At 53.3% G+C, this 26,207-nt stretch overlaps 10 protein-coding genes across 10 annotated transcripts; 8 read left to right on the top strand and 2 right to left on the bottom strand.

Annotated features, from left to right (window-relative positions):
* Window positions 1–858: 858 nt before the first annotated feature.
* Window positions 859–2,897, top strand: J4E86_007291 (uncharacterized protein; the record flags this gene model as incomplete). The annotated part of the gene is made up of 2 exons (XM_051447813.1): window positions 859–1,349; window positions 1,421–2,897. The coding sequence occupies 2 exons, from the start codon at window positions 859–861 to the stop codon at window positions 2,895–2,897; spliced, it is 1,968 nt and encodes a 655-aa protein (XP_051300751.1).
* A 440-nt stretch (window positions 2,898–3,337) lies between these two features.
* J4E86_007290 (uncharacterized protein) lies at window positions 3,338–6,731 on the bottom strand (the record flags this gene model as incomplete). The annotated part of the gene is made up of 2 exons (XM_051447812.1): window positions 3,338–4,626; window positions 4,676–6,731. The coding sequence occupies 2 exons, from the start codon at window positions 6,729–6,731 to the stop codon at window positions 3,338–3,340; spliced, it is 3,345 nt and encodes a 1,114-aa protein (XP_051300750.1).
* Window positions 6,732–8,359: 1,628 nt separating this feature from the next.
* On the top strand, window positions 8,360–9,009 carry J4E86_007289 (uncharacterized protein; the record flags this gene model as incomplete). Its single annotated transcript, XM_051447811.1, has 2 exons — window positions 8,360–8,790; window positions 8,844–9,009. 2 exons carry the CDS (start codon window positions 8,360–8,362, stop codon window positions 9,007–9,009), a joined length of 597 nt encoding a protein of 198 aa, XP_051300749.1.
* Window positions 9,010–9,656: 647 nt separating this feature from the next.
* Window positions 9,657–10,262, bottom strand: J4E86_007288 (uncharacterized protein; the record flags this gene model as incomplete). The annotated part of the gene is made up of 1 exon (XM_051447810.1): window positions 9,657–10,262. The coding sequence occupies one exon, from the start codon at window positions 10,260–10,262 to the stop codon at window positions 9,657–9,659; it is 606 nt and encodes a 201-aa protein (XP_051300748.1).
* A 520-nt stretch (window positions 10,263–10,782) lies between these two features.
* On the top strand, window positions 10,783–12,235 carry J4E86_007287 (uncharacterized protein; the record flags this gene model as incomplete). The annotated part of the gene is made up of 3 exons (XM_051447809.1): window positions 10,783–10,820; window positions 10,871–11,037; window positions 11,088–12,235. 3 exons carry the CDS (start codon window positions 10,783–10,785, stop codon window positions 12,233–12,235), a joined length of 1,353 nt encoding a protein of 450 aa, XP_051300747.1.
* An 887-nt stretch (window positions 12,236–13,122) lies between these two features.
* J4E86_007286 (uncharacterized protein) lies at window positions 13,123–14,462 on the top strand (the record flags this gene model as incomplete). Its single annotated transcript, XM_051447808.1, has 2 exons — window positions 13,123–13,203; window positions 13,266–14,462. The coding sequence occupies 2 exons, from the start codon at window positions 13,123–13,125 to the stop codon at window positions 14,460–14,462; spliced, it is 1,278 nt and encodes a 425-aa protein (XP_051300746.1).
* Window positions 14,463–15,103: 641 nt separating this feature from the next.
* Window positions 15,104–16,600, top strand: J4E86_007285 (uncharacterized protein; the record flags this gene model as incomplete). Its single annotated transcript, XM_051447807.1, has 2 exons — window positions 15,104–15,467; window positions 15,885–16,600. 2 exons carry the CDS (start codon window positions 15,104–15,106, stop codon window positions 16,598–16,600), a joined length of 1,080 nt encoding a protein of 359 aa, XP_051300745.1.
* A 1,091-nt stretch (window positions 16,601–17,691) lies between these two features.
* J4E86_007284 (uncharacterized protein) lies at window positions 17,692–19,283 on the top strand (the record flags this gene model as incomplete). The annotated part of the gene is made up of 3 exons (XM_051447806.1): window positions 17,692–17,918; window positions 18,033–18,854; window positions 19,115–19,283. 3 exons carry the CDS (start codon window positions 17,692–17,694, stop codon window positions 19,281–19,283), a joined length of 1,218 nt encoding a protein of 405 aa, XP_051300744.1.
* Window positions 19,284–20,747: 1,464 nt separating this feature from the next.
* On the top strand, window positions 20,748–22,475 carry J4E86_007283 (uncharacterized protein; the record flags this gene model as incomplete). Its single annotated transcript, XM_051447805.1, has 1 exon — window positions 20,748–22,475. One exon carries the CDS (start codon window positions 20,748–20,750, stop codon window positions 22,473–22,475), a length of 1,728 nt encoding a protein of 575 aa, XP_051300743.1.
* Window positions 22,476–23,000: 525 nt separating this feature from the next.
* On the top strand, window positions 23,001–25,379 carry J4E86_007282 (uncharacterized protein; the record flags this gene model as incomplete). The annotated part of the gene is made up of 1 exon (XM_051447804.1): window positions 23,001–25,379. The coding sequence occupies one exon, from the start codon at window positions 23,001–23,003 to the stop codon at window positions 25,377–25,379; it is 2,379 nt and encodes a 792-aa protein (XP_051300742.1).
* Window positions 25,380–26,207: the final 828 nt, after the last annotated feature.

The raw sequence follows: 26,207 nt of genomic DNA, 5'->3' as shown, positions 1-26,207 counted from the left end.
AGGGTTGCCAAGCGTAATATCTCCAGGTTCGATCACGGTCTGGGGTCTCCCCCCGCTGTCCTTCCGTTTTCTTGCGGGGGCGTGGAATGGGAAGCAACGGCCTGCGACCTTCCCCAGTTGGGCAAGGTGAGTAATCCGACACATGTCTTCTCCCCGCTGAGGAAGGCGCTACGGTTGTTGTGGCTATTTATCCGCGTATTAGACCTGCGATGGGGTCGGGGCGAGGGATGCCCCACGGCCGCGCCGACGCGTGATGGGTCGAGGGCGAGGCGTTGTGGATGACTTGTGGAGCGGAACGGTTATGGACGTCTGTGGCCTGTCGGATTTGGTCGTGGGGTGCTGGTCTACTTGTCTACTTTGTATGTGTTCAGGCTGATGAAAGAGGCTTCGGCATTGTGTTGGTACGATCTTGCACCGAGGTTGCGCATCACCAATACGTTGCATCCGTCACTTAAACCCAACAACCCCACAAACAAGAGCAACAGCGTCAAGCATTGGAAAGACTGTGTGTCTGTGATTGTGCTCGACGACGGCGAAATCGAATACCGAACTGGAGTCAAGCCTTTCGCCTCAGTACGCCCAATCCGCTGCCTGCATCTTGTTCTACCGTCTTGGGGTTCTGGGCTCCTGGGCATTAATCGGCTGCGCTTAACACCACCAATACGCATCCACCCGCATCTTACATCAAGATTATTCCAGGCCAAACTCATCGCCAAGAAAGCCTGAACAGAATCGTCCGCGCAGCGGAGATAGCGGAACACGGAAGTTGGCGTTGCGATATCCACCGTCAAGTCAGTGATCGTCACGTATTGTTGTCAAGCCACTCGCAGAAGCAAATACCGTTAGGTCACACGAAGCATGGCGGCGAAGACGGCAAACGCCAATCGGGCGTTCAACCTCCATCCTTTCTCCACGAATCCGCTCAAGACGCGCGACGATGTCGTTGCCGCTGTGGGCTCACTGCTGGATCCCCTCATTCCGGGTTTCTCACCCAACAATGCTTTGATCAAAGTAGGCAGCACAGGTACACGCTTCGATGAGACAGGTGCGCAGGTCGAAGGCTTCGCTCGTCCGTTATGGGGTCTTGCGCCTCTGTTAGCTGGGGGTAACAAGTATGCTGCAACGGACAAGTTTGTCCAAGGCCTCATCTCTGGGACGGATCCTGAGAGTCCGGAGTTTTGGGGGTATATGGAGGATACGGATCAGAGGATGGTGGAGGCGTGTCCGATTGGATTCACGCTTGCGGTTGCGAATAAAGAGTTTTGGGATCCGTTGACGGAGAGGCAGAAGGAGAATGTAGAGACGTGGTTGGGGAGTATGAATGATAAGAAGATGCCGGATACGAACTGGTATGATGGCCCTTTGATTACTTTACATCTGCACTATCTTGTGACGAGTTTGGCTATTAACATCGTATCAGGCTTTGGTTCCGCGTCTTCGCCAACCTGGGACTCGAAAGGAATGGGGCTAAGTGGTCGAAAGAGCAGCTGGAGAAGGACATCAAACAGCTGAACACGTACTACCGCGGTGACGGCTGGTCCAACGACGGACCTGATACCTACCGCCAGATGGACTACTACTCCGGCTCCTTTGCAATCCAATACCTACAACTCCTCTACTCCAAACTCGCCGCAGACATTGATCCAGAGCAAGCTGCAGAGTACAAAGAGCGCGCACGCATGTACGCCCAGGACTTCGTGCACTTCTTCGACCCTGAAGGCCGCGCCATCACCTTCGGCCGCTCACTCACATACCGCTGGGCCATGGTCGCCTTCTGGGGCGCAATCGCATACGCAGATCTCGAGCTGCCCGCTCCCCTCTCCTGGGGCGTAGTAAAAGGAATCTGGATGCGCAACCTCCGGTGGTGGACAACTCAACACGACATTTTTCAATCCAACGGCATGCTCACGGTAGGCTACTCGTACCCCAACTACTACCTTGCGGAGAACTACAATTCGCCTCAAAGCCCGTACTGGTGCATGCTCGCCTTCGCCTGTCTCGCAGTACCCGAATCCCACCCCTTTTGGTCCGCGAAAGAGGAACCGCATCCATATGCCAACACGCGCGTTGTGCGTCCGCTACCTCACCCCCGCCAAATCGTGTGCCGCTCAGGCGGCCACAGCTTCATGCTTTCCAGCGGCCAATCCTGCCACTACGCCATCAAGAACAGCAACGCGAAATACGGAAAATTCGCCTACAGCGCCGCCTTTGCCTACTCCGTCTCCACCGGCTACCAGGAACTCGAGCAATTCGTGCCAGAATCCCAACTTGCCTTCTCCGACGACGGAGGCGAGCTGTGGAAGATGCGAAGAGCGCTGAACGGGGACTCGTCGATTGAGAACTTCGATGGCGTGCCCGTGCTGGTGTCGAGTATGAAGCCTTGGGGTGATGTGGAGATTACGTCGTATCTTGTGCCGCCGGCGGAAGAGACGCCGAACTGGCATCTCCGCGTCCATCGCGTGACATCTGGTCGCGATATCAAGAGCGCAGAGGGTGCGTGGGCTGTGTACGGAGCTCGCGAATCAGACGGCCGTCTTCTCACCGAATGGAACGGCACACTGCGTACACTAGACACGTCCATCCCCGAGGGCGGCGCTTCAGACTCCACATCCGCGTTCGCGGCTTCGCCTCGTACGGGTGCAGTGGGTATCGCGGATGTTTACCAGACGAACCGCGAGGGAAGCGTTATTCTAGCGGATGCGAATAGTAATCTGCAGGAGAGTAGGACGGTGTTGCCGGTTCTGCAGAAGGATGTTAAGAAAGGGGAGACGGTGTGGTTTGTTACGGCGGTGTTTGCTATGCCGGCTAGTAAAGAGGGGTGGAGGGAGAGTTGGAAGGAGGGCTGGGAGAAGAGACCGGCTGTGCCGGGGTGGGTGAAGAGTTTGATGGAGAAGTAGAGTGGTATGTATGTTTCTGGTGTGGCTGGTTGTTAGATAGTCTTACCTAAAACGGACCTGTTGTATGGAAATATGCTTCTCGGCTTTCCAATTTTGTGGTTTTATGGAGTGTATAACGATGAAGTTTATGTTAGTGAAGTTGTAATGAGTACACACAGCTACATGTACACTATCGCCCATCTGCTCGACTGATATAAGTAGAACTTACACGAATACAACAAGGATGCACCTTCACCACGTATAATCCACGATGCGAAAAGACTAGTGTACCCTATCATTATGGAGCCTTTTCCCTACATGCAATCTTTTGCTTTTGATACTACACTCCAGCCCATGAAAGAAACAACACAAACGAAAACAAGGGTATATCCAGGCCGAGAGATTTCCAAATCCAATGCATGCCAAATTTTCCTTTCCGCCACTCCGACCTAATCCCAGCCTCACGTATCCCACGTCCCCCTCTCCCTCACGCGTCTCGCATCCCTCCTCACACCCGCATTCGCACCCGCACCCGCACCCCTCCCACCATCTCTGCCCCCATACTCCTCGTCTTCAAAATTCATAACCCGATACCCATCCCCCAACACCGTACTCTCCCTCCCTTCCCTCCACGTCCCCATCCCCCCATCCCCATCCATCCGTCTATCCCTATTACTCTCATTATACCCCGGCGGAACAGGCCACTGCATCTCTCCCTCCCCATCTCCCTGGTTCTCGCCCGCACCAAACGGATAGTGGCCTATGTCTGTTGTCAAACTAGCTGTATGACTACGCGAGTTGGTGTGCAGGGATAAGGGTGGTGGGAGGAGAGAAGCTTGTTGCCGGTCTATGAAGTCGTTGGTGTGGTGGCTGGGGGTTGAGTAGTCGGAGTCTGTGAGGAGGAATGTGGCGTCTAGGCGGGAGGTGCTTCGTTGGGAGGGGTGGGTGCGGTCGCGGTCGCGGGAACGGGGGCGGGTGTTGGCGTGGGAGTTTGGGAGAGGGGGGAGGGCGAGTGAGTCTAGGCGGGGTGGGGAGTAGGTGTCGTTCCTATTGATGTTGGTGATGTGGTTGTTGTTGTTGACTTGATCCCGAGCTGCTCTCGGTCCAAAGGTCTCGCCTTGTAATCGCGGTTTGCGGTCGTGGAATTCATCCTGGATAACCTTTTCGTTTTCACGGCGCCGTTCAAATTCTTGCCTGAAATGTACACCCGCGTTGTGGGACAGGGAGAGGTTATTAATTTTCTCGCCGAGCCGACGAATATCGTTTTGCATCAACGTTGCGCCGTCGAGATTATGCGACACCGCAGTCGGAGGCGGCGGCGGAAGAGCGTGTTGAGGCGGTGGACTGGGGAAATTATGCGCGGATATCTCTGCACGTCGTGCTTCTTGGTGATCATGGTGGTTCGTACGCTCGTTCGCATTGGTTGATGTGGCTTCGAGTTCTACGGGTGCGGATTGCGCGGGCATGGGGTCCCAGGCGCGTTGCCAGCACCAGGATCGTTGTTGACGGGCTTCTAGGTGCTCGATCTGGCCGTTGCTTACCCACTCGGGCATGCGCTTTAGATCGGTGTTGAGGAAGGAGCGGACGCCGTCAGTGTGTCTGAGACCCTGGACATCGACGGATAGGGTTGAGAGGACTTGGAGGATGCCGTAGAGGAGGACCCAGCGTCCGAGACGGGCTTCGCGCGGTGACATGTGTTTCAGGTCGGTAGTGAGCTCAAACTGTTCAAACTTGTCGATAAGTGTGGATCCTATCGAATGTCAGTGCGTGTCATCAAATGGCAGTCGTGTATCAATCACCGTTGAAGTTGACATCTAGCTTCTCAATGTTCGTTGCATCGCTGAAGATGATGGAGAGCTGCAGCTGTGCCTTCGCGTCTTTCGTAGCATCCTTGGGTTTGTCCTTCTTCAACGACGAAAAGAAGCTCTTCTTCTCCTTATCTTTACTCGTCTTTGGCACTTCTCTTGGAAGCAACGGGTACGGATGCGGGATGTGTGCATACCCATTCTTCGCATCGTAGGTGACCAGCATATCCGTCATTCCCAGCTCTGGCAGGTCTGCCCTGAAGCTGTCGTTCTTCCTATGGGCCATTTCCCATTTACGGGAGGCCCGCTCCTCTCGAGGATTCCATATCACCTCCCTATCGACGAAGTAATCATACAGCGAACCAAAGTCTTCCTGCATAGCGTTTACAACTTTGCGATTAAGCCATGTCTTGTCGGAAGTCGGCGGCCAGTTACCGTAGATGCGTGTGAAATGCCCGATAAGGAACTGGCGAAACGATTGATAGCTTTGATAGACTGGAGTGTTCGCGGTCCTCAACTTGTCCTCCCAAAGATCACCAAAATCAAATGTGGACAGCTTCTCCTCTGCTTCCATGACGCGCAACTGCAGCGTCTTGGCAGCCAATCCAAGGTTCCGCCTTGTGACTACTGACAGTCGCTTGAAATCGGGATGATCCTCAATTTCCTGCGTCATGACACCAGCCAGGTGAACAAAGCTTTCGAGGTAGCCCTGTCGCCACTTGACGCTATCCTGTTCTGCCCAAGCCAGAAGTCCAAGAGCTCGTCGGATGTTGTTGCGCAGGTCGTCAATTCCATACCGGCCGAGATATTCCACAATCATCTGCACACTCCGTTCCCTGGCTGTCATTCCAGATCGTGTGTCCGTGTCGAGATCATACATGACGTGTATTTGAGGTTGCAGCGTACTCAGCATATCGAACACGTCCGATCCAACTATGGGTTTGCCGTGCAACATGGCCAGAAAATTACGAATAGCAACATGATGAAGTCTCTGCGCCTGTGTTGTCTTCACGTTGTCAGGCGCAGTAAACCATATCTCATGGGTTGGGTTGCGTTGGAAGCCCTGCTGGAAAGGAGGCGGTGAGTTAGGTTGGCGTCCGTGAGAGGCCTCGGATGTATGGTAAGCCCTAGAAGTAGCCCGAGAATCTATGCTGGTATGTGACTGATCGATGTCGAAGGGCGGCGGAGACCGTCCACCGGGTGATGTGGGTCCTAGCATTCGCCGTTGTGCTGGCTGTGGGAAATTCGGCGAGAAAGGTTGAGATGGTGAACTTGCATTTTCCGAGAGAGCCCAGTCATCCACGTCGTTATCATCGATGAGACTATACAGCAGGGCATTGCTCAGCCAGGTGGATCCCGAGTTTTGGAGGACATCTAAATCTGCCCGAATCGAGGGGATTGGGTGGTCCTCGTCTACTTCCTCTTTGAAGTATATGAGTACACTGCCGTGTTGCATATCTTCGTCATAGCTAAACCCGGCGTATGGACGCATTTCTTCTCTTCCGTCGGTCCATATCTTGAAGTTCAACCATGTTTTCTGGTCAGGCGGGAGAGCGTAGGAGCCCGCTGACGACTCAGATCTGAAGACGGGAGGGCCAGGTGACGGCGCGACGGTCTTCTTGATCGGCACTCCTCCCCCTCTACCACGAGGCGCCTTTGTGTTTTTGCCCTTTGCCTGATATTTTATCTTCTCTTTGCCTTTCGAAGATGTGTCTGAGACTGACTCTGCCTTCGATGATTTCGTTGGCGGAGGTCGGGATCCAGAGGAAACGTCGGACGGAAGGGTGGCTAGTCGCGGCCTGCTACCATTTCCGCCATCGTGCGTAGAACTACTCCGGGATGTCGTATGGCTGTTATTGCTGGATACTGTGAAGGAGCGTGTGATGCCACTTCTCGGATTGCTGGGGTTTGGTGATGGACGCCATTCCGCAAACCCATCTCGGCTTTCCTGTGTGGCTTCTGGTACCTTTCCTTTTACAGCAATTTTCTTTTCCTTTTTCTCAACTTCTTTCTGTTGTACCTTGCGACTACGAGCGCCTCGTGCTGACATGTCCTCTTGAAGTCGATAGCAAAATTTCGATCGGTGACAGGCTGGATGACTTGTTCAGACAATGTCGGTTGATATCTCCAATACACCCAAGGTTCTATCAGTTCCCGGGATGGGCTTCGAAAGATTAAGAGATATGTCGGGAGGCAGTGGAAATTGGCTTGTAGTATGCTGGGGTTCGCTCCCTCGTATATTCGGATGAATGCTATTTTTGCCGCGTGAATCCAGACACGGAAAGAACGAGATGCGCCGGCTGAGAACGTGGTCGTACTTGATTAGAAAATGACGGCTGAAGGAGTGTGCAATGGCATCAAAATGTACGGAATCGAATTGGCAAGAAATTCCACACGCGCGTAGAAAAACGCGAGGGGTAAAAAGGGTGACAGCTATGCGGTACGGAGTTGTATATATTGAACCTATTCTCGAAAACCCATGTCCGCTCGTCCCGCCGTACAGGATGTGGAGCACAGGGCAGTAAGCAGTGATCGAAAGCGGTCTGGCTGCTGATAAGGAACGCATCCTACCGAGTTGCTGCAGGTTAATCCGCGAAGCGAACAGCCCAGCACAATGGCAGTCCCTATTGCGGACGAGGTGCATCGTGCGTGTGGAGAGACCAATAGCGACCCCAGTGTAATGGCTTGGATGGCAGACAATGGCAGTCTGTGATAAGTCCGGCTGATTCTTGTGCTTCTGGGCGGTCAGCGCACATCCCATCACCATGCAGCAGGAAATGAAAAACAATCCTTAGGCGCAGGCGAGGATGCAAAGGAAGAGCGGCACAGGCGAGCGGCGTGAGATTTGAACGTCTAGGTGGTCCGCGGTGCTGCTCCATAACGTCCGGATTCACGCAAGGTATCCCTTGTGTTTGGGGCGCTCGGCCCACGGCGCTGGGTGATGAGCGCAAAGACGTTTGGTCGGGTCGAATCTCAGGTGATTGCTGGCTGTCAACGGCCGCTTGCTCGGCGGTTCTGCCCAGCATCCACGAATAACGTCGACGCCCATGTGCCGTCTAGGCTGAGGGAAGCGGGTTGGGCGCCGACAGCTGTCTAGGCCCACTCTCAGCTGCGGCGTGTGTTGTTGTGGTTCCACGCGAAGCAACTAATGCGCATTGAGCAGCGAGCAGCGAAAATCAAAGCATGGCAGGATGCGAACACATTCTAGTACTCCGGCGTAGTTTGAAAGCGTGTTCTACCGCCGGCGCATGGCGTGTTTGAAGTGTAGGCGTAGGATGCGGTGTTTTGGTGTTGTGGTTGGCTCGAAATGAGGAAGGCACGATCCAGCCACACAGTACCAGCCTCCCCCGCCTTCACCAATACCCACCACCCGAGCAGACATCCCACTTTAAAGTATACATCCCGGTTTCCGTCGACTATACGTCACTCCGCAACACCGCGACCGTTCTGCAACCCGATCGCAAAGCAAGACGCATCCTGGTCTGTTGTCGCTGCAGGATCTTAAAAGCGCGCTGCCCTGCATTTCCTCAGCGCCTTGTCGTCGTCTTGCATCTCTCACTTGGTCGCATCGCACCTGCTCCGTTACACGGCATCAACCAACCGTAGTTCAGCTGACAGCCCCGACCAAAGCAAACTCGTCTTCCCACGAAGCATCTGCGGTTCCTGTCAACTGCCATCATGTCGTTCTCCGGACTATCCTTCATCTTTTGGCGCATCTTCCAGATCATCACCCTCATACCTGCGCTGGGTATGCTGGCGTGGTTCGTCGATTGGTACAACAGCCGCAACCTCCTCACGCCCACATCCATCCTCGTTCTCTTCATCGTATCCGTCCTCGGCGCAGTATGGGCTCTAGGCACCCTCTTCCTCTACACGCGCGCAAAGCACTCGGCCAAATTCGTTGCCTTTATCGACCTTCTCTTCATGGGCGCCTTCATCGGAGCCGTCTACGCTCTGCGCGGCATTGCCGATGCTGACTGCACCAACTGGCGTCGAAGTGGTTCTTACAGCACCGACTTGGGTCTTTTCACCGTCAGTGGTACTGGATTCGGCGTCGACACCAACCGCCAATGCGCCATGCTCAAGGCCTCGTGGGCGTTTGGAATCATGTAAGTTATACTTTTCGAAATCGTAAGCGATCCCAAAGCTGACGTCTGCACAGGAACATCATCTTCTTCTTCATCACATCCATCCTGGCCCTCCTTGTGCACCGCCACCACCGCAACGACCGTGTCGTCGTCAAGCGCGAAGTCCACCGATCGCGTCACGGCCACCACTCCCGCAGCCCCCGCGCGAGCCACAGCCGGAGCCGCCGCAGCTACGTCTAAGAAGAAGACGAGAGATGTATGATGAGGCTTATCACGGGTACTGGAGTTGGGGTTTGGGAACATCTGGCAAAAGGCCATGGTCAGATCTTTACGAATTTCTTTGGACATATTCCCCCTTTGATTTTTGGTAATTGGGACGCTGGGATGCAAGCAACGTGGTCACGAAGTATGTTACGAGGATATATCCTGGGATGTCATGTAGATTAGCACGAATTTTGTAGATAATTGCTTCATTTTGGCCTTTGGTCGCGAGCGAATCCATGCTCTGAACTACAGCGAAATGAAATGTCAACAACCACTTCCAACAACAATGTTTAGCTCACAACAACAATTTTGCTGCCCAATGTGCGATGATAAGCAGGCTGACCATGTTGCGTAGTCTCTTGTACCGGGATGTCCGCTGTTCACTGTTGGTGACGTTGACTCGCATCGCCTTGGTTCTTGCACCCCTCCAGTCCAGCCCTGGTATCAGCGCACTAACGCATTCGACCAAGATCCGTCTTTTGAACTCAGAATACATGGTAATTGGGTTTGATATTTCTACAGATGCGTCGCGCGTTACTCCATGCAAGCCCTCATATATGCAATCCCGCCCCCTCATGATACTGGTACAATGCAGTCTTACAGTCCATAACCACCCCGTCTCTCTACCACACCCTGCACAGCGCCATGCCACCCAACTGCCGCTCCACACATTCCCTCGCCTCCAGTATCCCCCGATCCGTCGTGATGAACATGCACTCTCCCGGCCTCGTCAAACCCTTCACATAGCTCGACTCTCTTGTCCGCGTAATCTTAGCCAGATCCTCGCTCGTCAGCCATATCCTCCGTGTGGGCTTGGATATCAGCTTCATATTCTTCAGGACAGGCTCGTTCTGCCAGTACTTCAGGCCGAGCCATAACCGTCTCCGCGCGGGGTTCTGGGGTACGTGTATGTCGTGGACTTGTTCTGCGCCGAGGGGTGACTTTTGTTTTGTGCCGGCGGGGGCGTCGACGGGGTAGGCGAGCCAGGGCTCTTCTGCGAGCTTCTGTGCCATTTGCTCGTGTTGCTCTGGGTCTTGCTGCGTTTGGAGGAGGAAGGGCTTGGGTGGTGTGGGCCCGCCGAGGGTCACGGAGGAGAGGAAGCCTTCCCGCTGGAGGCCGAGCGCGATGTTGACGTGCATCTTAGAGACGGGTATTGACGTCAGCCCCAGGCGGGCTTTGGACGCATTCTGCATGTGCGAGCAGACGTGTGCGAGGTTGACGAGAGACATGTTGGCGGGTGTGGACGTGGGAATTTGCCCTCGCTGGGCTGCGGCGGTGGGCGAGCGCGATGCGTGTGGGCGACGGTATGTCCAGTGTATGTGTTCCAGTTGACGGCGAGGCTCAATGCAGGGTGCTGGCTCAATTGCGCGTCGTCGTCGGCGGCGGATGCTCGTGCTCGACGATGCTCGATGCAGCAAATTTCTGGATTGGCTCGGAGGTCCGCAAGTCACGGGTGGAGCAGAGCTGCCCGCTGCCCATTCGGCAGAGCTTGGGCCGGCGCCTACCAAACAAGACACTAACCCGGCGCTTCGAGCACGACGCAAATAGAAGAGCGCGCAGCTGTTGGCTGCACCCGTGGGGAGCTGAGATGACAGCCTTGCGACCCTATATATGTCTTTGTTCTCTTTGCGTTGATGTGAGAGTGCTAACTTCCGTCTTACTTCACTATCTACAGCTGACCTCATAACCCACATCTTGGCCTGGAGATATCTTGGACGCCTGATACACTGCCATCTTACACTAAACATCATGCCTCCGCAGCAGGGAGAGGTATCTCTCTTGACGCTGTGAGTGATGGTAGCTTGGGTCATCTTGAACCCATACTGACTGTGAATAGCTTCGCAGACGTCCACTACTACATCTCCCCACCTACCCAGGTTCCCCCGCACCACCGCTTCGACAAGAGCTCCTATGTCTACCTCTACCACAACCCTATGCGCCAGACTGGGCGCATAGAAGTCGCGAACCATGCGGGCACTCCCAACCAGGATGCCTTTTCAGGCCGTGAGTGCTGACACATTTCCCCATGACACACGAGCTGACATGCTGTATAGAGCTGGACACAGTCAAGATCGAGCACACGTACAAACACCCATGTCTGTTCACCCTCACGGTCGACGCATTCCGGAGTCACAATGGCAGCGCGAGCCCCCACCAAGACACGTCGCAATGGCATCTCCCCACACCCGATCCCTCGAACCAGGGCAAATACATGTACAGGCTGCACACGGTAGACTTGTACTTCTGGACGCCGGAAGACGCGAGCCTCTTCCTCGACTCCATTCGCAGGGTGCTGCAACCACACCAAATGCAGATTGTGCGCAACCCCAATGCCACGCCAACACACTCGGAACACAAGAACGACGCCCTGAGCCCAGTCATCGCAAGGCTGGAAAGCGCCGCCATATCACACACAAGCCGCACTCCGAGTGTCAGCACAACACAGTCGTTCCCCGGGCCTCCCACAGCGCCCGCCCCTACATCACCTCCTCCCAGCGAGCAGCCACCCAACTACGCTCCAATGGCATACAACCCGGCGGCTCCAGCCGCGCCTGAGCCAATTGCTCATCGCGAGAAGACACCACCTCCACCAGACGCCAACGATGGTATGGGACTTGGATCTGCTGCAGTCCACGATCAGCATGCAGCGCAATACGGCAACCCGCTACAAGCTTCGTTCGCGCCTCAACCGACATCAGGGGCATACTTCCCAGGACCACCAGCGCCCGGCCAGGGTTTCACAGGCCCACCAAGTGCATCACAAAGTCCGCCATCCTTCGCACCCCCTCCGTCTGCCCCTCCACCAGGCCAGTACAACGGCACCCCACCACCCCCAGCCATGAAGCGAACGTCCACAGCACCAGTCCACCAATACGCCAACTACCCATCCTCGCCTGGCTTCCCTCCTGCCCCCCAATCCCCTCCCGCGCATTCTGCATTACCATCTCCCGGATTCCCTCCCCAGCAATACCAGCCAATGGCTTCTCCCGGCTACGCGCAATACCAGTATGGTAGCACGGGAACTCCACCACAGGGACAAAACCTGCATCAGCAGCTGTACCGGCCGACGGAGAACGAAGCCGCAGTGCAAGACCACGAGAACCCTAATGCACCACAACGCAACTCCAACATCGGAAAGCGGGTAGATAAAGTGGAGAAGGGGATTGGCAGTTTCTTGAAAAAGTTGGATAAGAAGTTTTAGTCTATCATGTCATTGAAAGCGCACCCAGGTTCTTGTATCTATTGTATTCCATCTTGGAGTTGAATTAGCCAGCGTCGACTTCCATTCAAGTCATTTACTCCAAAAAATATACTGTATAACCATTTTCGAAATTTTGTTCACGACCGTTATTGCGACCGCCGTTTGTCTGTCTGTGGCTCTGTGCCACGGCGCTGTAGATCAAACATGTGAATGCGATCATCCTGCAGTAGGATGCGCCAATCAGGAGCCGGCGCTAGTGGGGACCTTGAATGTGGGAGATGGCGCCTAAGAATAGCAGCAGGTTTTGGAGATGACATGAGGCTTGCTTTTGGCGTCTGCCGCTGGCTGATTGTCATCTTGCATAATGCATAACTGTTGAGGATGCGATTGAATGTGTAGAGACTGGAAAAAACAGTGCTGCTTTGCTACACTATACTGCATGGTACTGCATTCTTCCTCTTTCGTCGTGCTACAGCCCCTGGTCACAGCTCCATCATCCCGGCAACCGCATCAACACTCAGCCAGGTCGCCAAGACCAACTTCCGGGCGCAGACCTAGCCAGACCATTACTCGCGGCTCTCCCCCATTGTTGTTCGGCCATTCCGTAGTCGCCAAACTATACACCCATTAACCCCCAATATCCTAACCGCATCCACGACATCGCTTCCCGCCGCTTGTTCTTAACGTTTTGCCTTAACCTTCGCACGACACAACGGTTCGACAGCTCCCTAGTGCCAAACAGAACCAAGAAGGCGGGCCTTTGGCAGCCTGGGCGATCCACACTTCTCCAAACAAGTGATCTCATTGTGAAAACAAGACTCCGGTGACAGGCTCTGGTTGACGCATTTGACGTTTGGACGGGCCCGGTGCATGGTTGTTTGGGTGCCATGTTGTTACCCGCGCGGCATGCAAGGGACGGCGCCCTCGAGAGGAGAGAAGTCTCCAAGCAGGGCAGGACCTTTGTCGTAGTAAGTTTACGCCATCGCTCTACCATACTCTACCACGCACTGGCTAACCCTGCATTCCCCAGGTCGGAATCATCGCCGTCGCCATCTTCGCCATCCTCATAATCACATACTTCTCAAACCTCAAGTTCCGCGCCCCGTACCGCGCCGCAAAGAAAGCACAACAGTCGTCCGCCGACAAACTCCCTTCGTTATTCTCATGGAAAGCGTTCCGCAAGCGCCCGCGCCGAAATGACTACTCGACCAGTCTGCAGGATACCGAGTACCGGGGGAGCACAAGCAGGGCGAGTGGTGAGATGAGCGGAGCAGCAGCAGGAGACCCGGAAAGGCAAATAAACAGCACTACCGGTGCCGGCGTCGACAGAAACACCTCCGTCCGCAGCGTCATGACCCTCCCCGCCTACTCGTCTGCCGCACGAGAGAACGAACGCGTTCTCGCCCGTGAAGGCGAACGCGGCGGCGTAGACACAGTCCTCGAGCTCCCCGAAACCATCGACGAAGAAGAGCGCCAACGGGAAGAAGAAATGGAATCTCTATATCAAATCCGGCTCGCCCGCCGCATCGAAGCCACCGACCGCGAAGCCCGGCGTCAAGCCCGACGAGAAGCCCGCGCTCGCGGCGACGTCCAAGCCCTAGCTGATATACGACGCCGCGCAGAAGAAGCCGCCGACCTCTCCGTTTCACAAATGCTCATCGCAGCGCACCAAGCCCGGACCCGGTCGAGAGACAGACGCGTGAGCGCTGTTGCGTATGGCGATCTAGGCGTCGCGCGCCACGACGGCACACGCCTCCGAGCCAACTCCTCCGAAAGCGACAACAGACCCCTCCTCGACTCCGCCGCCTCCTTCTCCGGCCAATCCCGCGGCCGTGACGCCCACGCCCGCGGCCTCTCCGTCACATCTCTCACCCAATCCGTTGAATCCCGCGGGTCCGACGACTACGACTTTGCGGATGCGTCGCGCTCGAATTCGCATTCTACTGCTGGGCCTAGCCCTAGTCCGCATGCCGAAGGGTTTGAGGTTGTGAGTTTGAATCCGGAGAGGAGTTATAGTGGGAGTGGAAGTGGAGTTGGCGGGAGTGGACCGATGGTACCAGGGGAAGACGCGCCTGCGTATGAGGATCCTCCGAATTACGAAAGTCCGATTAATACGAGGGCGCCGCAGTTGCCGGCGTTGAATCTGAATTTAGAGCGCTTGCCTAGTATACGCGTTACGACGGGTGAGACGCCTGTGGAGGGCAGGGTGGGCTCGCCGTTGAGGTAATGAAAGACCGCAATTTTTCTCGCATTTGGAACATTTTCTTCGGAATCAGCGTGTTCGTTTTCTCCAGCTCGATCAACGAAGGTTATGAAGTGGCGTCAAAGGGAAAGGAGCATATGTATACATAGATAGGTGGTGTGCTCGGGCTGGTCAATGTTTAATCGTATTACATCATAAGTGGGTGCGGTGTTGGTCTTGATGTTCATGGGGTTGAGGCGGTGGGAGAGGTGAGAGTGAATGCTCATGTGCACGCAGGTGGGAAGAGATGAGTCTTTCACTATGGGCGGGTGTACCCAAGTAATTTGGGAAAGGAGGGTCCAAGCGGTATGTTCGACTGTGGTTCTCATAGTTCCACACTCAACCATGGGTTCTGTCTACACCATCAATTTCGACCAACGCCAACCAAATTATATATATCTCTTAATTGCTACGTCAACGCGACAGCACTCACTTCCTGATACATGCTTCCCTCACGGTGGTCGAGCTCGCAGCTTTTACCTGCTGGACTCATTTTCGATCTACACCACTGCATTCACCTACCTCAGTGAAGACGTCACATCTACCAGCTTCAGCGCGGCCGCAATATCGACGGAATCCTTCTGCGCCCATAACACTTAACTTCACCCGGTCCAACGACATCTAGAATGTCTCTCCAGAAGCTATCGACCGAACTCGATGGCCAGATCGCAAGCAGTCTTCTCGGCGACACCAAAGCTCTCAGCGCCTTCTCTAAGACAAACAAATACTACCGTGGTATTGCTGAGCCTTATCTATTCAAGAATATCGAGGTTGCCGCTAACGATGTTGAGACGTCGCTACGGTTACTCTTCACATTGTTGGACCGCAAGGAACTTGCGCTCTACATTGGAAGCTTGACTTACACACAACCCGTACGCCGTCAGGAGGTCACGAACCGAAGTTTGAAGCAAGAGAAATTGCGTTCTGATGTATGGAAATACAAAACCGCGATACAGGACAGAATGGACGAAGTTCTCTTTCCAGTCTCCGGTTTGCCGCATATTCTTTCAACGAAATTGCGTTGGTGTAGTGAAATCATGACTTCGCCCTTGGGAGGTACTTCATCCAATGAATCGGCAATGGCTCTTATTCTGTGCCATGCACAGAACATTCGATACCTAGAATTCCAAAGGCGTCCATTACCTTACAGGATATCTGCCGTTTTGGGTTTAGAGTGGAGGGAGAATGAAGGCCCCTTTCAGAGCCTTTGGCATCTTAACATGAATGGGGCTGTGCCTTACGGGGATACCGTTATGGTATTGCCCGCCTTGCGGACCTTGGAGATCAGAGTCCGGTCTTTCCGACCATTTTCTACCGCATCAATGTTCGAATACCCATCGGTTATGCCCAAACAACCTGTCCTTCGCCGCATACAACTTACTGGAGCAAACAACATAACCCCTGCAGCGGTTCAGAAGATGGTCAACAACCCGGCAATGAGCAACCTAAGAGAGCTTGTGGTCGTTGGTTGCGGAAAAGGCAGACGTTGGCAGCCTGATGGTATACAAGAAGACGGCTTGGTCGAACTCCTACGAAGTTTAGAGAAGCATACCCCACTCCTGGAGCTACTTCAGTGGTCAAATCAGGAGTCAAACAGACCCGAAGGCCACCCCCAGTTCGATACCTTCAGAGATATCAAACACCTCCGTAAACTACACGTCGATTTTGGCCTACTCGTGCCGCACAAAGACACCAAGCTGAAGTGTCTCTCAGATCCGCATGCCGTCTTCCCCGCGCATCTGGAACATCTTACATTAGACTGCTTCAACACGGATAAGCTTCACAAGCTCGTGTCTACATTCAACGAAACAGTCGAAAAAGCCGAAGACATGTCCGAGACTGAAGCCCTTCAAGCCAATCTCACCATCCTCGTCGCCCTGTTCTCTCCTCTCAGGCATCTCTCTCTCATTGTACCCATGGAGACTAGAAACGAGTCTATGAACACCGTCACTTTGCACGAGTTGGATCCGGTGGATATTGTATTCTTTCGATATGCGGCGGACGAGTTACACAAGTTGGGTGTCACGTTGGAGGTGTTCAGTAGGAAAGGGGGTTACGAAAAGGAGAAGAAGTTACTAGTTAAAAAAGGATGGACGGCGTCATTGCCGCAGTATCTAGAATGAGGCCTGGAGTATACATCACCTTGAATATAGTGTAGTCTTTGAGATGCAGTGTTGTGTATGCAGTAAACAGGGTAGTGCATGTAAGTATTCTTGGACGAGCCTGGAGTGTACATCACTTCGAATATGCTTCGATTGTCGAGATAGAGTGTTATGTATGCAGCAAACAGGGTAGTGCACATGATGATTCTGGGACGAGCCTGGAGTATACATCACCCTGCAGACTGTTTGATCATCAAGATATAACATTGTGTATGCAGCAACCAGAATGACCCACAGGGTATAACAAGACGTAAAGTATACATTAGCTTGAACATAGTTCGATGGTTGAGATATAATAGCGCGTGTGCAGCAAGTAGGAATATGCATGAAATGATCCTGGGACGAGGCCTGGAGCGTACATGAACTTGAAGATACGTCGAATGTCAAGGTACAGCATTGTGTATGCAGCAAGCAAAATGAAGCAAAAAGTAGAATGAGACCTGGAGTATACGTCCTCTCAAAGATAGTTCAATTGTTAAGATATCGTATTGTGTATGCAGCAAGCAGCATCGCGCACGTCGTGACATGTGCTAACACGTGCTAACACGTGTCAACACGTTTCGCCCCTTCTAATATCTCGACAAAGCAAAGACGATGTTCGTGGAGAAGGGGTGGACGGCGCCGTTGCTGCATTCGGTGGTAAAGGCTGTGCAGAAAAAGGCTGGGGGTTGGTGGAATGATTTCGATGATTCCTAAATTTACAAAGCATGGGTCGGAATGGTGATGGAGATGTAGTTGAGTACTTGACTACCTCTGGAGTATACATTGCCTTTAACGTAGATCAGTTGTTGACATATAGTACATCCTATGTGGCGACCCCATCTGTGTTGTAGTGCCATCCATGTATCACTCCAGGATCGCGCACGTGATGACGCGTTTCGCGTCCACGCTTTCCCCTCCTCTGCACGTGCACTCTCACTAGCGCCTTGCCACGTCACCGCTGCCTGTTGGGCCCATCCTCATCCTTTCATTCCCTCACAGCCACATACATCTGTCGTGTCCTGCAACACCAAGCTACCATCATAGCAGCACCCTCACCAAAAGCCGAGGCTATGATCGACACCCTGCCAAACGAACTGACCTGGTGGGTCATCAGCTACCTGAAACCTCACGATGTGACTCAGCTGGCACGCGCTTCGAAGCGGTATCGCGAGTTCGCGCAGTCTGCGCTCTGGACAAGCATCGAGCTCCACCGCCAAGACGCCCATGACGAATGCTTCACCCTCTCCCACGAGCAGCCTGCCAGAGCCTACCTGACCGACCACACTCCCGACTCATGGTCATATCGCGACCACACCGGACAGGATGCGGAATACGAGCGCAGAAACTAGCAGTTTCGTGCTGCCATCAGGGAGATGTATGCATCCAATGGAAAATCCGAAGCTTGGGGTAGGATCAAGAACTTGACACGACACCTCTGCCTTACGGTCACGCACGAGAGCCCGCCTGAGATCTGGAACATGATACTGTCACTTCCTAATCTCCGTACGATTGAGGTTATTGGCGAGTACTCCGAAGATCCGAAAGGTCCGCCCACAGCTCTAGGCCTCCTCCAGAAACCGGCCGCAACCAAAGTGCAGAATGTACGCCTGAGAGGCTATGTTCCCGTGGAGTTTGTTTCAGCCATCTGCAGGGCTTCAGCGTCTACTATCGTCAGTCTCGATCTCGGCATTCTCGAAGAACCCCAGCTCTTCGAACCAGATGAAGAGGAGGAGACAAACGACTGGAGGACTCGTCGCAGAACTTACTACATACCCTCAGGCGACATGCGCCATTTAGAGGTGAACTGGCCTTCATTAACGAGGCTTACTCATCTCCTACTGTGCAAGCCGGGCCCCTTCGATCTACCGGTCGACATACCAGAAGAAGAGGAAGAGAGGTATTCTGGGATGCTACAAGATCTTGAGAAGGAGGCTGCTGAAATGAAGCAATGGGCGTCTCTCCTGCGGTCTATTCGTCTCACCGCGGTAGAGGTCGTGCTGGAACACCGAGCAATATTGAGGTCCAGCCATGTGATGGATGAGGATGTATCGATCAGAAAGGTACTGGTAGATAGTCCTTTGGATATACGATTTCGCGAGGACGTTGTGGAGAATGTTTTTGCTGAAGGATGGCCAAAACTCAAGACGTTGATATTCAGAGGCATGGGCTCCTCATTGATGGAGCCGGAGGAGTCCATAGAAGAGTTGGTAAAGGACAAGTTGCCTCGGACTTTGTCCAAAAATGTATGTAGATCGTATATGTTTGTCGACACGAGTCAAGGCTCTGCACTGAACTAGGATTCTGCAGATGGACTTGTCCCGCTGCTTTGCCCGCATGAGAACCCTTATGGGGATGGAGAAGAGGTAGATAGGTATCTTTGCTGAGGGTGTAGTTAGTTTTCAGAGTCTCTACTATTAATACAATGAAGCTGGTACCATAAGTTGAGGTTAATCAGACCCTATGCAACTACATGTTCTGTGACACACAACGTAGTACCATTCTCAACCAACATGGCGCCGACGGACTGAAAGTGCATCTCGAGATCGACGGAAAACACGCTCTGGAGGCTCTCTACGACAGTGACAACTTTACTGATGAGGACGATTACGAGTGGAGGAAAACTTCGTTAGACTACTTATACTACCTTTCAACGCGCGACTAAGGGAAATCTGTATTGCGTTGCTGCATACGCAGAGTTCTATGTCCACACATGAGTAGTAGAGAAGATAATGTATACCTCAAATTTATGTATATAGTATATATTCCTCATTTTGACGGTATGTGTAGGCAACTATGTATTACGCTGCTGCATACATACATAGAACTTTATGTTAATAGATAGAAAGTATAGAAGGTAATGTATACCTTAACGCTATACATGTAGTGTAAGTCTATGGGAGTAAACATCTATGTAGGCATCTTAGTACCGCGTCGCTGCATACACACAGTTGTATGCAGGCAGCTCTGTATCGTTTTGCTGCATACGCAAAGTTCTGTATTAACGGATAGTCACCGTCAAACATGATGTATACCTCAAGTCCCAATATGCAGTTTGGTTTCTTTAATCTAAGCGCCTATGTAGGCGGCAAGCGACACAATCTCTCTGATCATGAACCCTATTCATGTAGACATCAGTACCAAAACCCCCCCTAATTGATCATCTATCTAGCATGCATTCCAATTGATACAGGCTCCTGTATAGACTACCACGTACCCACGCAAGAGTAGCACAAGCGAAGTGAAAGTGAAAGCAACACAGCACTTGCCGCTTGCCAGTGACCGTCAGTGCGTTTCTCCGGCATCGCCCCATGATCAGAACAATAGTGACGGAATGTTACACGTGCTAGCTGGTCCTCACGTTGGGTCTGGTCTTCCAGCAATACCGCAGCCTCTGGAACCCACCTCCACCCATCCACTGCCACGCTCAACAATTCGATCGCGGATTCGCGAGCTTCCAAAGGTCTTCAAGCAACAACGTCTCGCCATACTCACGACTGGTAGTTATACTCTTATGTCTCAGCTACCATCCACGCCTGCGACGCTACCGCGCCCACCGAAGCGCGCGCACGAGGAGGAATTAGTTGGGCCGATCAAACGACAACGTCAACATGGGCTTTGGACGCCGCCGGAAGATTCTGACGACGTCCACGATTGCTACACCCAAACACCCTCGCTTTACATTCCACGACCCCCGTCGTCACCTCTTGTCTATCCTCCGTACTTAAGCCCGCCGCATACTCACCCATCGGTCCCACTAAACCCATGGGGAGTCAACTCAGAATATACGCCTTCCCAGGGCGGCTTATATACTCCCACGTTAGGGTATATACACAGCAACAACCAGCATTATGGTGTCAGCCCCCCGTCACGGCCTCTGATAACTCCACAGATGGGGTTCGGGAATCTATACCAAAGCTATGGATCTCACGTGAACCGACACCCTGCTCGAGTGGTACAGCCTGACTATGCGTGGAGGCTACATGCATCCCAGGCTGCGCATAGTCACGCGCCAAATCACCCCATGGGGCCTACAGCGGGCCAACAGCCTGTACAAGGTGATCAGCATAGGTTTACATCAGGAATACCTATACCTCAGCCTGTCCAAGGTCACCAGCCAAATCACCCCATGGTGCCTATAATGCCCGCGAACTCTCAGCTCAGTCAGCAACAGCAACAGCGTATCCAGCCATTAGTGGGTACACAAGGAGCACACCAATACAGCGCAACTCCAGTCGCAGCCACAAAGGGTACCTCTCACCAGACGGGAGTCGAAGGGCTTCATCGCGGTACCCAAGTCCCCGTTGTGAATGTGCAGACTGCGCGAACGACGCCGCGCACTCAGCAAGAGCAATGGCTCATCAATGCGCATCCAGACCTTCAAGGAAAGACCGTCACGACAGTACCAGCTATTCTCGCCAAGCAAGGCACTCTGGGGGCTATTCCCCATACTCGACATGAATTGCTGGTGCCGCGCGACGTGTGGCGCCTGCGAGCTCTGCCACCACTCCAACGTTATATCGCCTACCACCACATGGTAGAGCTAGGATGTCGGATGAGCCAGTGTGACCAAGCTAGCGAAGAACACCTCAAGCTTTGGAATCGAATCGTGAACGTCCAAACGAGCTTGATGGAGGGAGAGGTGGAGTTGGCGAACAAATTCAAGGAGAACACGGCCGAGACCAGGGCAAGTTGGAGCCAACTCGTGGCAATTCAGACTGTCGAGACACCAGTCAATTGGGAAATGCGGGTGGCCTACAGGAACTATCGCGATCGCGCCATTGCATGTGGGACGCCTGCTGAGGATCTGGCGGTCAAGTCTCAGCCATCCACATCTGGCCAAGTGCTGGAACAGCAGAAGCCAGATACGTGGCAAAAGCCGGTACCGAAGCCTCAGACTTCTATATCTTCTGCGCCTACCGTTACTTCGTCAGTACCGGTAGAGCCCATCAGACCAGACCAGATAACACATCCCCTGGACAAGGTCTCAGTTCCTCCATACCCTGGCGAGCTCGAGGACTTCACGCCGCACGAAGTCACCGGAATGTACAAATGCAACCACCAATGGTTAACCGGGGCCTGCTGCACAGAAGGAGTCACAAAGGATAGGAAGATGGCTTCAATCTCGAGGAATAAATCGACGTGGAAACGACAGGTGGAAGCCTTGGTCAAGAAGGGCGACTTGCATGAGAGCCATATAACATGGAAGAAGGAACAGTCACCCAATAAGAAGGAAGACCAGAAGACGAAGCATGCGGAGAAAGAGCGACTTCGAGATGAAAAGAACGCGGATGCCAGCGCGAAAAAAGAAGCGAGAAAGGAACAGAGAAAGAAATGGCGAGAAGAGCCACACGATGCGATCGATGCGCAAGAGGCGCCCATAGCTATTGTCGCACCAAACCCGCTCGAGGAGTACCTCTCATCAGCCTCTGAACTTGATTCCGAACTGTCTTCAGAAGAACAGGCTGCCGCCGCTGATACCGCATTTCAAGAGGAAATTGCAAAGAAGCTCAAAGACTACGAGCGCGAACTCAAGTACTGTAAGCGTATTGAGCGTATGAAGAAGTGGCCTAATTGGTCACGCTTCAATGAATATTGGGAGGTCCAACACCTTAAGGCTCAGGGTTTGCAGCTCTCGCCAGAGCAGGTAATCATCTCGAAGGGTGATGAACCGTCTGGTATCCCAGACAGGAACCCCGCGTTTGTGAAGAAGAAGGCTGAGGAGATGGTGCCGGCGCTGGTTCAGGAGCCGGTGGACGATTCGAGCTTAGACGGACTGTTCGAGGATACGGAAGAAAACGTCGAGCAGGATGACACGAGCTTAGATGATTTGTTTGAGGATGATGGCTCAGAGTAGTAGGGGGTACTTCCGGATCCTAGGTAACACTCTTCAGAGTGTCGACGTCAAGAGCCGATACCACAAGGTCTAGCAAGGCCACAGCGACAGCCTTGGTGGCCGAAGACAGTGTCGGATAGATGACAGAATGAAAGCCACCACGCGCATGCAACGTCGCCTGTCATTGCTGGCCTGAAAACAATGTACTCGCATCGTGAAGTAGTAGCTGAAGTATGACTTCATCGTATCGGTGTCTTTCTCACAGCGCTCTTGAAAGGCCCGTGCAATGAATCGCATTGTGCAGGTCCATGCTCAACACCAACTCCATGACGTTCTCAAGTACTAACGATGCCGTTGTACTTGGTGCGTGCACGACGTCACGAAAGGAGAACCTAGTTGTAGTTCTCTTCACTCTGAGAAGAATGCACAGATCTTGGAACCTAGATAGTCAGTTCAGTACTTTTATACAGGCTGCTGGGTCACATTTACCAGTAGACACCCCCGTCTACCTGCACATCCACAAAATCTTGTTACCCATATAACAGGATGCAGTCTTACGCGCACAACAAGGGCAACTATGTCTACGTCCGCCGCAAGCGCACAAGATCGGTCGAAGTCCGCCGCGCAGATGATCTCCACCGCCACTCCCTATCCTCTTTATCATCCGAGGAACGCATCTTGCATTACGTTGGCGATGAGCGTAACCGCGTCTGCCGCTGTCACGATGCGGGACGACATGGCGAGAGGACGTCCACCGTAGCATGCGAATCGAGGCATCTGAGCGCCAGCATAATGCTATATCTCGACCGCCATGGCCTTGAATCCTGTAACTTCGCTGATTTCCGGAAGTATCGCGCAAGCCGAGAAGCGAAATGGGCGATGGAAGGCGTATTTGTTGAAGACTTTCACTATACCAGCCGAAACAAAGACTTCGTATGTCGCTGCTCACAACCAAGGAAGCATAGCTATCAGACGCCGCGCCATCCTGAGATCGTCGAGCAATGTGCGGAGTTCTTTTGTATGCACAAGGATAAGAACACTGTTACGAAGGACCAATGGAAGGGCGTGAATGGCGATGAGCCCCCGGCGTACACACCCAGTGTAGACTTCCTATCCGGTTCCGAGGAATCCGGTTCCATGACATTCGGTTCCATGACATCTGGTTCCATGACATCTAGTTCCGTGCGTAATTCGCGGCCAAGCTCGTCCGGACATGCTGGGGAGAAGTCTAGGCCACGAGCCTCGCTAGAGACGAGGATACGTGACACCGCCGAGCGTATATCTTCGATCATCCCAGGCCGTCATCGCAGTGCTTCGATTCCAGCACGTGAGCCAGAGATGCCCCCTCAAGTATGGCAGAAGGGTCGTCCATCGGTCTTAATATCTCAACACGGTAACTCTTCGCGTGATAGCACGCCCATGGGCTCGGCTCCCCCATCTACGCGCGCAGCCTCACCAGCAGTGCCGCAGACGCGCCATCATCGGGTCGATTCCGTTCACGATACGTCCTCGATCTATGCAGATGCCCAGGCCACGATGGGTATGTTTCCCGGAATCCAGACAGATGAAAGTGTAGCAAGGGCTAGAGATATGCAGGGTGTGACTGGTCTGTACACGAACAAGACGTACCTTCCCACATTCACTAACCTATCTGTAGTGAGCGGGCAGTCCAGTGTTGGAACCATCAAAAGCGAAAGGTCGCCACCGTTTGCCTATGACGAATGGTACCAGGGCAACCCACCTCGCTGGGTGATTGAGAAGGACAGCGAAGAGCTACTACCGTCGACTTTCTACGTGAACGGCGATAGGGAGAATTCTTTCGGTTTCGATGCGTCAGCAACTCATAGACCAGCGGCAGAACTTCCCGCACGTAGATCGCCAATTGAACTTCCCGCTCGTAGAACGCCAGTCGAACTTCCAGGTAAGTCAGCACACCAACGGCATACTGCAACGCTAAAGAAGCTTGAAGGTCGAACTTGGGATACGAGGTCGGAGTTGGAGGCCAAGGCCAAACGCTTCAGCGTTCGGTGCACAGAGGCACCCCCTAGTACGTCCACTCCTGCACACGACACCGAACGATTAAGCTCACGTTTCCACAAGGCTTCCGACACCATCCCGTCTTCACTTCCTGATCAGGTGGATTTCCTTGAGCGTTGTGCTGTGCCGAATTCTTGGGAAGACCCTACACCTACTGGGAATTGCCAGTTGTGCTTCAAGTCTTACCATGACGCAGACAAGAATCCTGTCATAGCACCTCCCTGCGGTTGCTCCATGCATGATCGATGTCTCATGGACAACTTGCGTACGCTTGATGAGAAGGTTGGGAGGTGCCCAATATGCCAGGTGTACTTGTGCAACCGAAGTCTAGCCGAGCGCATCGGCAATGACATCGAACAGATCTTTGAGTTGCAAGTCAATCCATTACGAGCGGAGGTCACCCTCGAATTCCCACAGCGGAGTAAGGGCATAATATGTAGTACGGAGGAGGGTGTTGCTGTCACGCAGCTTCGTCTACTCAAGGACTACGTCGATGTCCATGCCGAAGAACTCTTTCGTCTATGGGAAGGTAATCGTGCAGAACCCGACTGGTTTGGAGGCGTAGTACGTCCAGCCGTCCAGCTCTTCCAAGGGTGGAACCCCGCTATGCGAAGCCGCTTTTTCTCAAATGAGGACGCTTTCCTCAAACTCCTCGCATGGGCAGAGTTGGTGCGCTTGATGAACATCAGCTGTGTGAAGAAGAAACAGGCCCATGATAGCGATGCACACTTCCCGCGATTGGGAGAGCTACATCGTAAATTCTTAAAGGCCGTTGAGCGATACAACAAAGAGAAAATGTCCTGGGATACGAGTCGCTCTGGTGATTATGAGCATGACATGATCGCGTCGGATGTTGTCGACGTCGCGATGAACACTCAGATGCCGTAGATAATCATACAAAATACTACAAATGTAATTAGTTCGCATTCATCGAAGTATCACAAAGCCATGGATTCGAAAGTACGTACGCGTCGTGGTCCAGTCAACAGCTGCGCGATCCTCATCCCGGCTGGTTTGCCCTGCGGCACGCATGACACGTTCGCGACGCGCCATTTGATCAATACCGACTCGACAGGACGTGCGGATATGATGATCTGTAGTATAGAGGGTTGGTCGCGCCTCGGCATCGTCTGATGGCGTGATAGATGAAACGCGACGCGAGGCGAGGAGCTGGTTGAAAGCGCGGCGGCCCGTGCACGGAGGAGCTCTACCGCGTCAGGTGCAACGATTGTCCACAAACATCGAGCTGCGCTCCGCCCAAGACCAATGCGATTCTAGATGCCACGCCCAAGTTCACTTTCACTCGGTAGTGCTGTGTAGGAATTCTGGATAGGCCTCATGTTGAAGGGCAGAGTCATGACGTGCTAACCACTTGTCCTCTCGGACTTCTCCTTCACACGAACCTGAGCGCGTCGCTACTCCCACAACTTCCGTGCCTCCACGATGGACAGCAAATTCGTCATGGAGCCACCATCGACAACGCTGGATGCGAGCGTACCCGTAACTTCATCCACATGAGTATAGGACGCCCCTTGCCATATCACTCGTCCGCACAATAGAGCTGCAATGCTGTGCACTCAGCTTACGACCACCCGACTCTCAGCAGAGTGACGATGGACTCACAAGCATCAACCTTACATTACCTTCGGCAGTCATTCATGAAAGCACTACATGGACCAATCTCTCGTTGATCCAAGCCTCCGGCTATTCTCCCAA

The sequence above is a fragment of the Alternaria arbusti genome (genome assembly GCF_024043155.1).
Source record: "Alternaria arbusti strain BMP 1465 chromosome Unknown scaffold_10, whole genome shotgun sequence".
Taxonomy (NCBI): domain Eukaryota; kingdom Fungi; phylum Ascomycota; class Dothideomycetes; order Pleosporales; family Pleosporaceae; genus Alternaria; species Alternaria arbusti.
The sequence above is the reverse complement of the archived record's forward strand: the minus strand, read 5'-3'. Positions and strand labels throughout refer to the sequence as shown.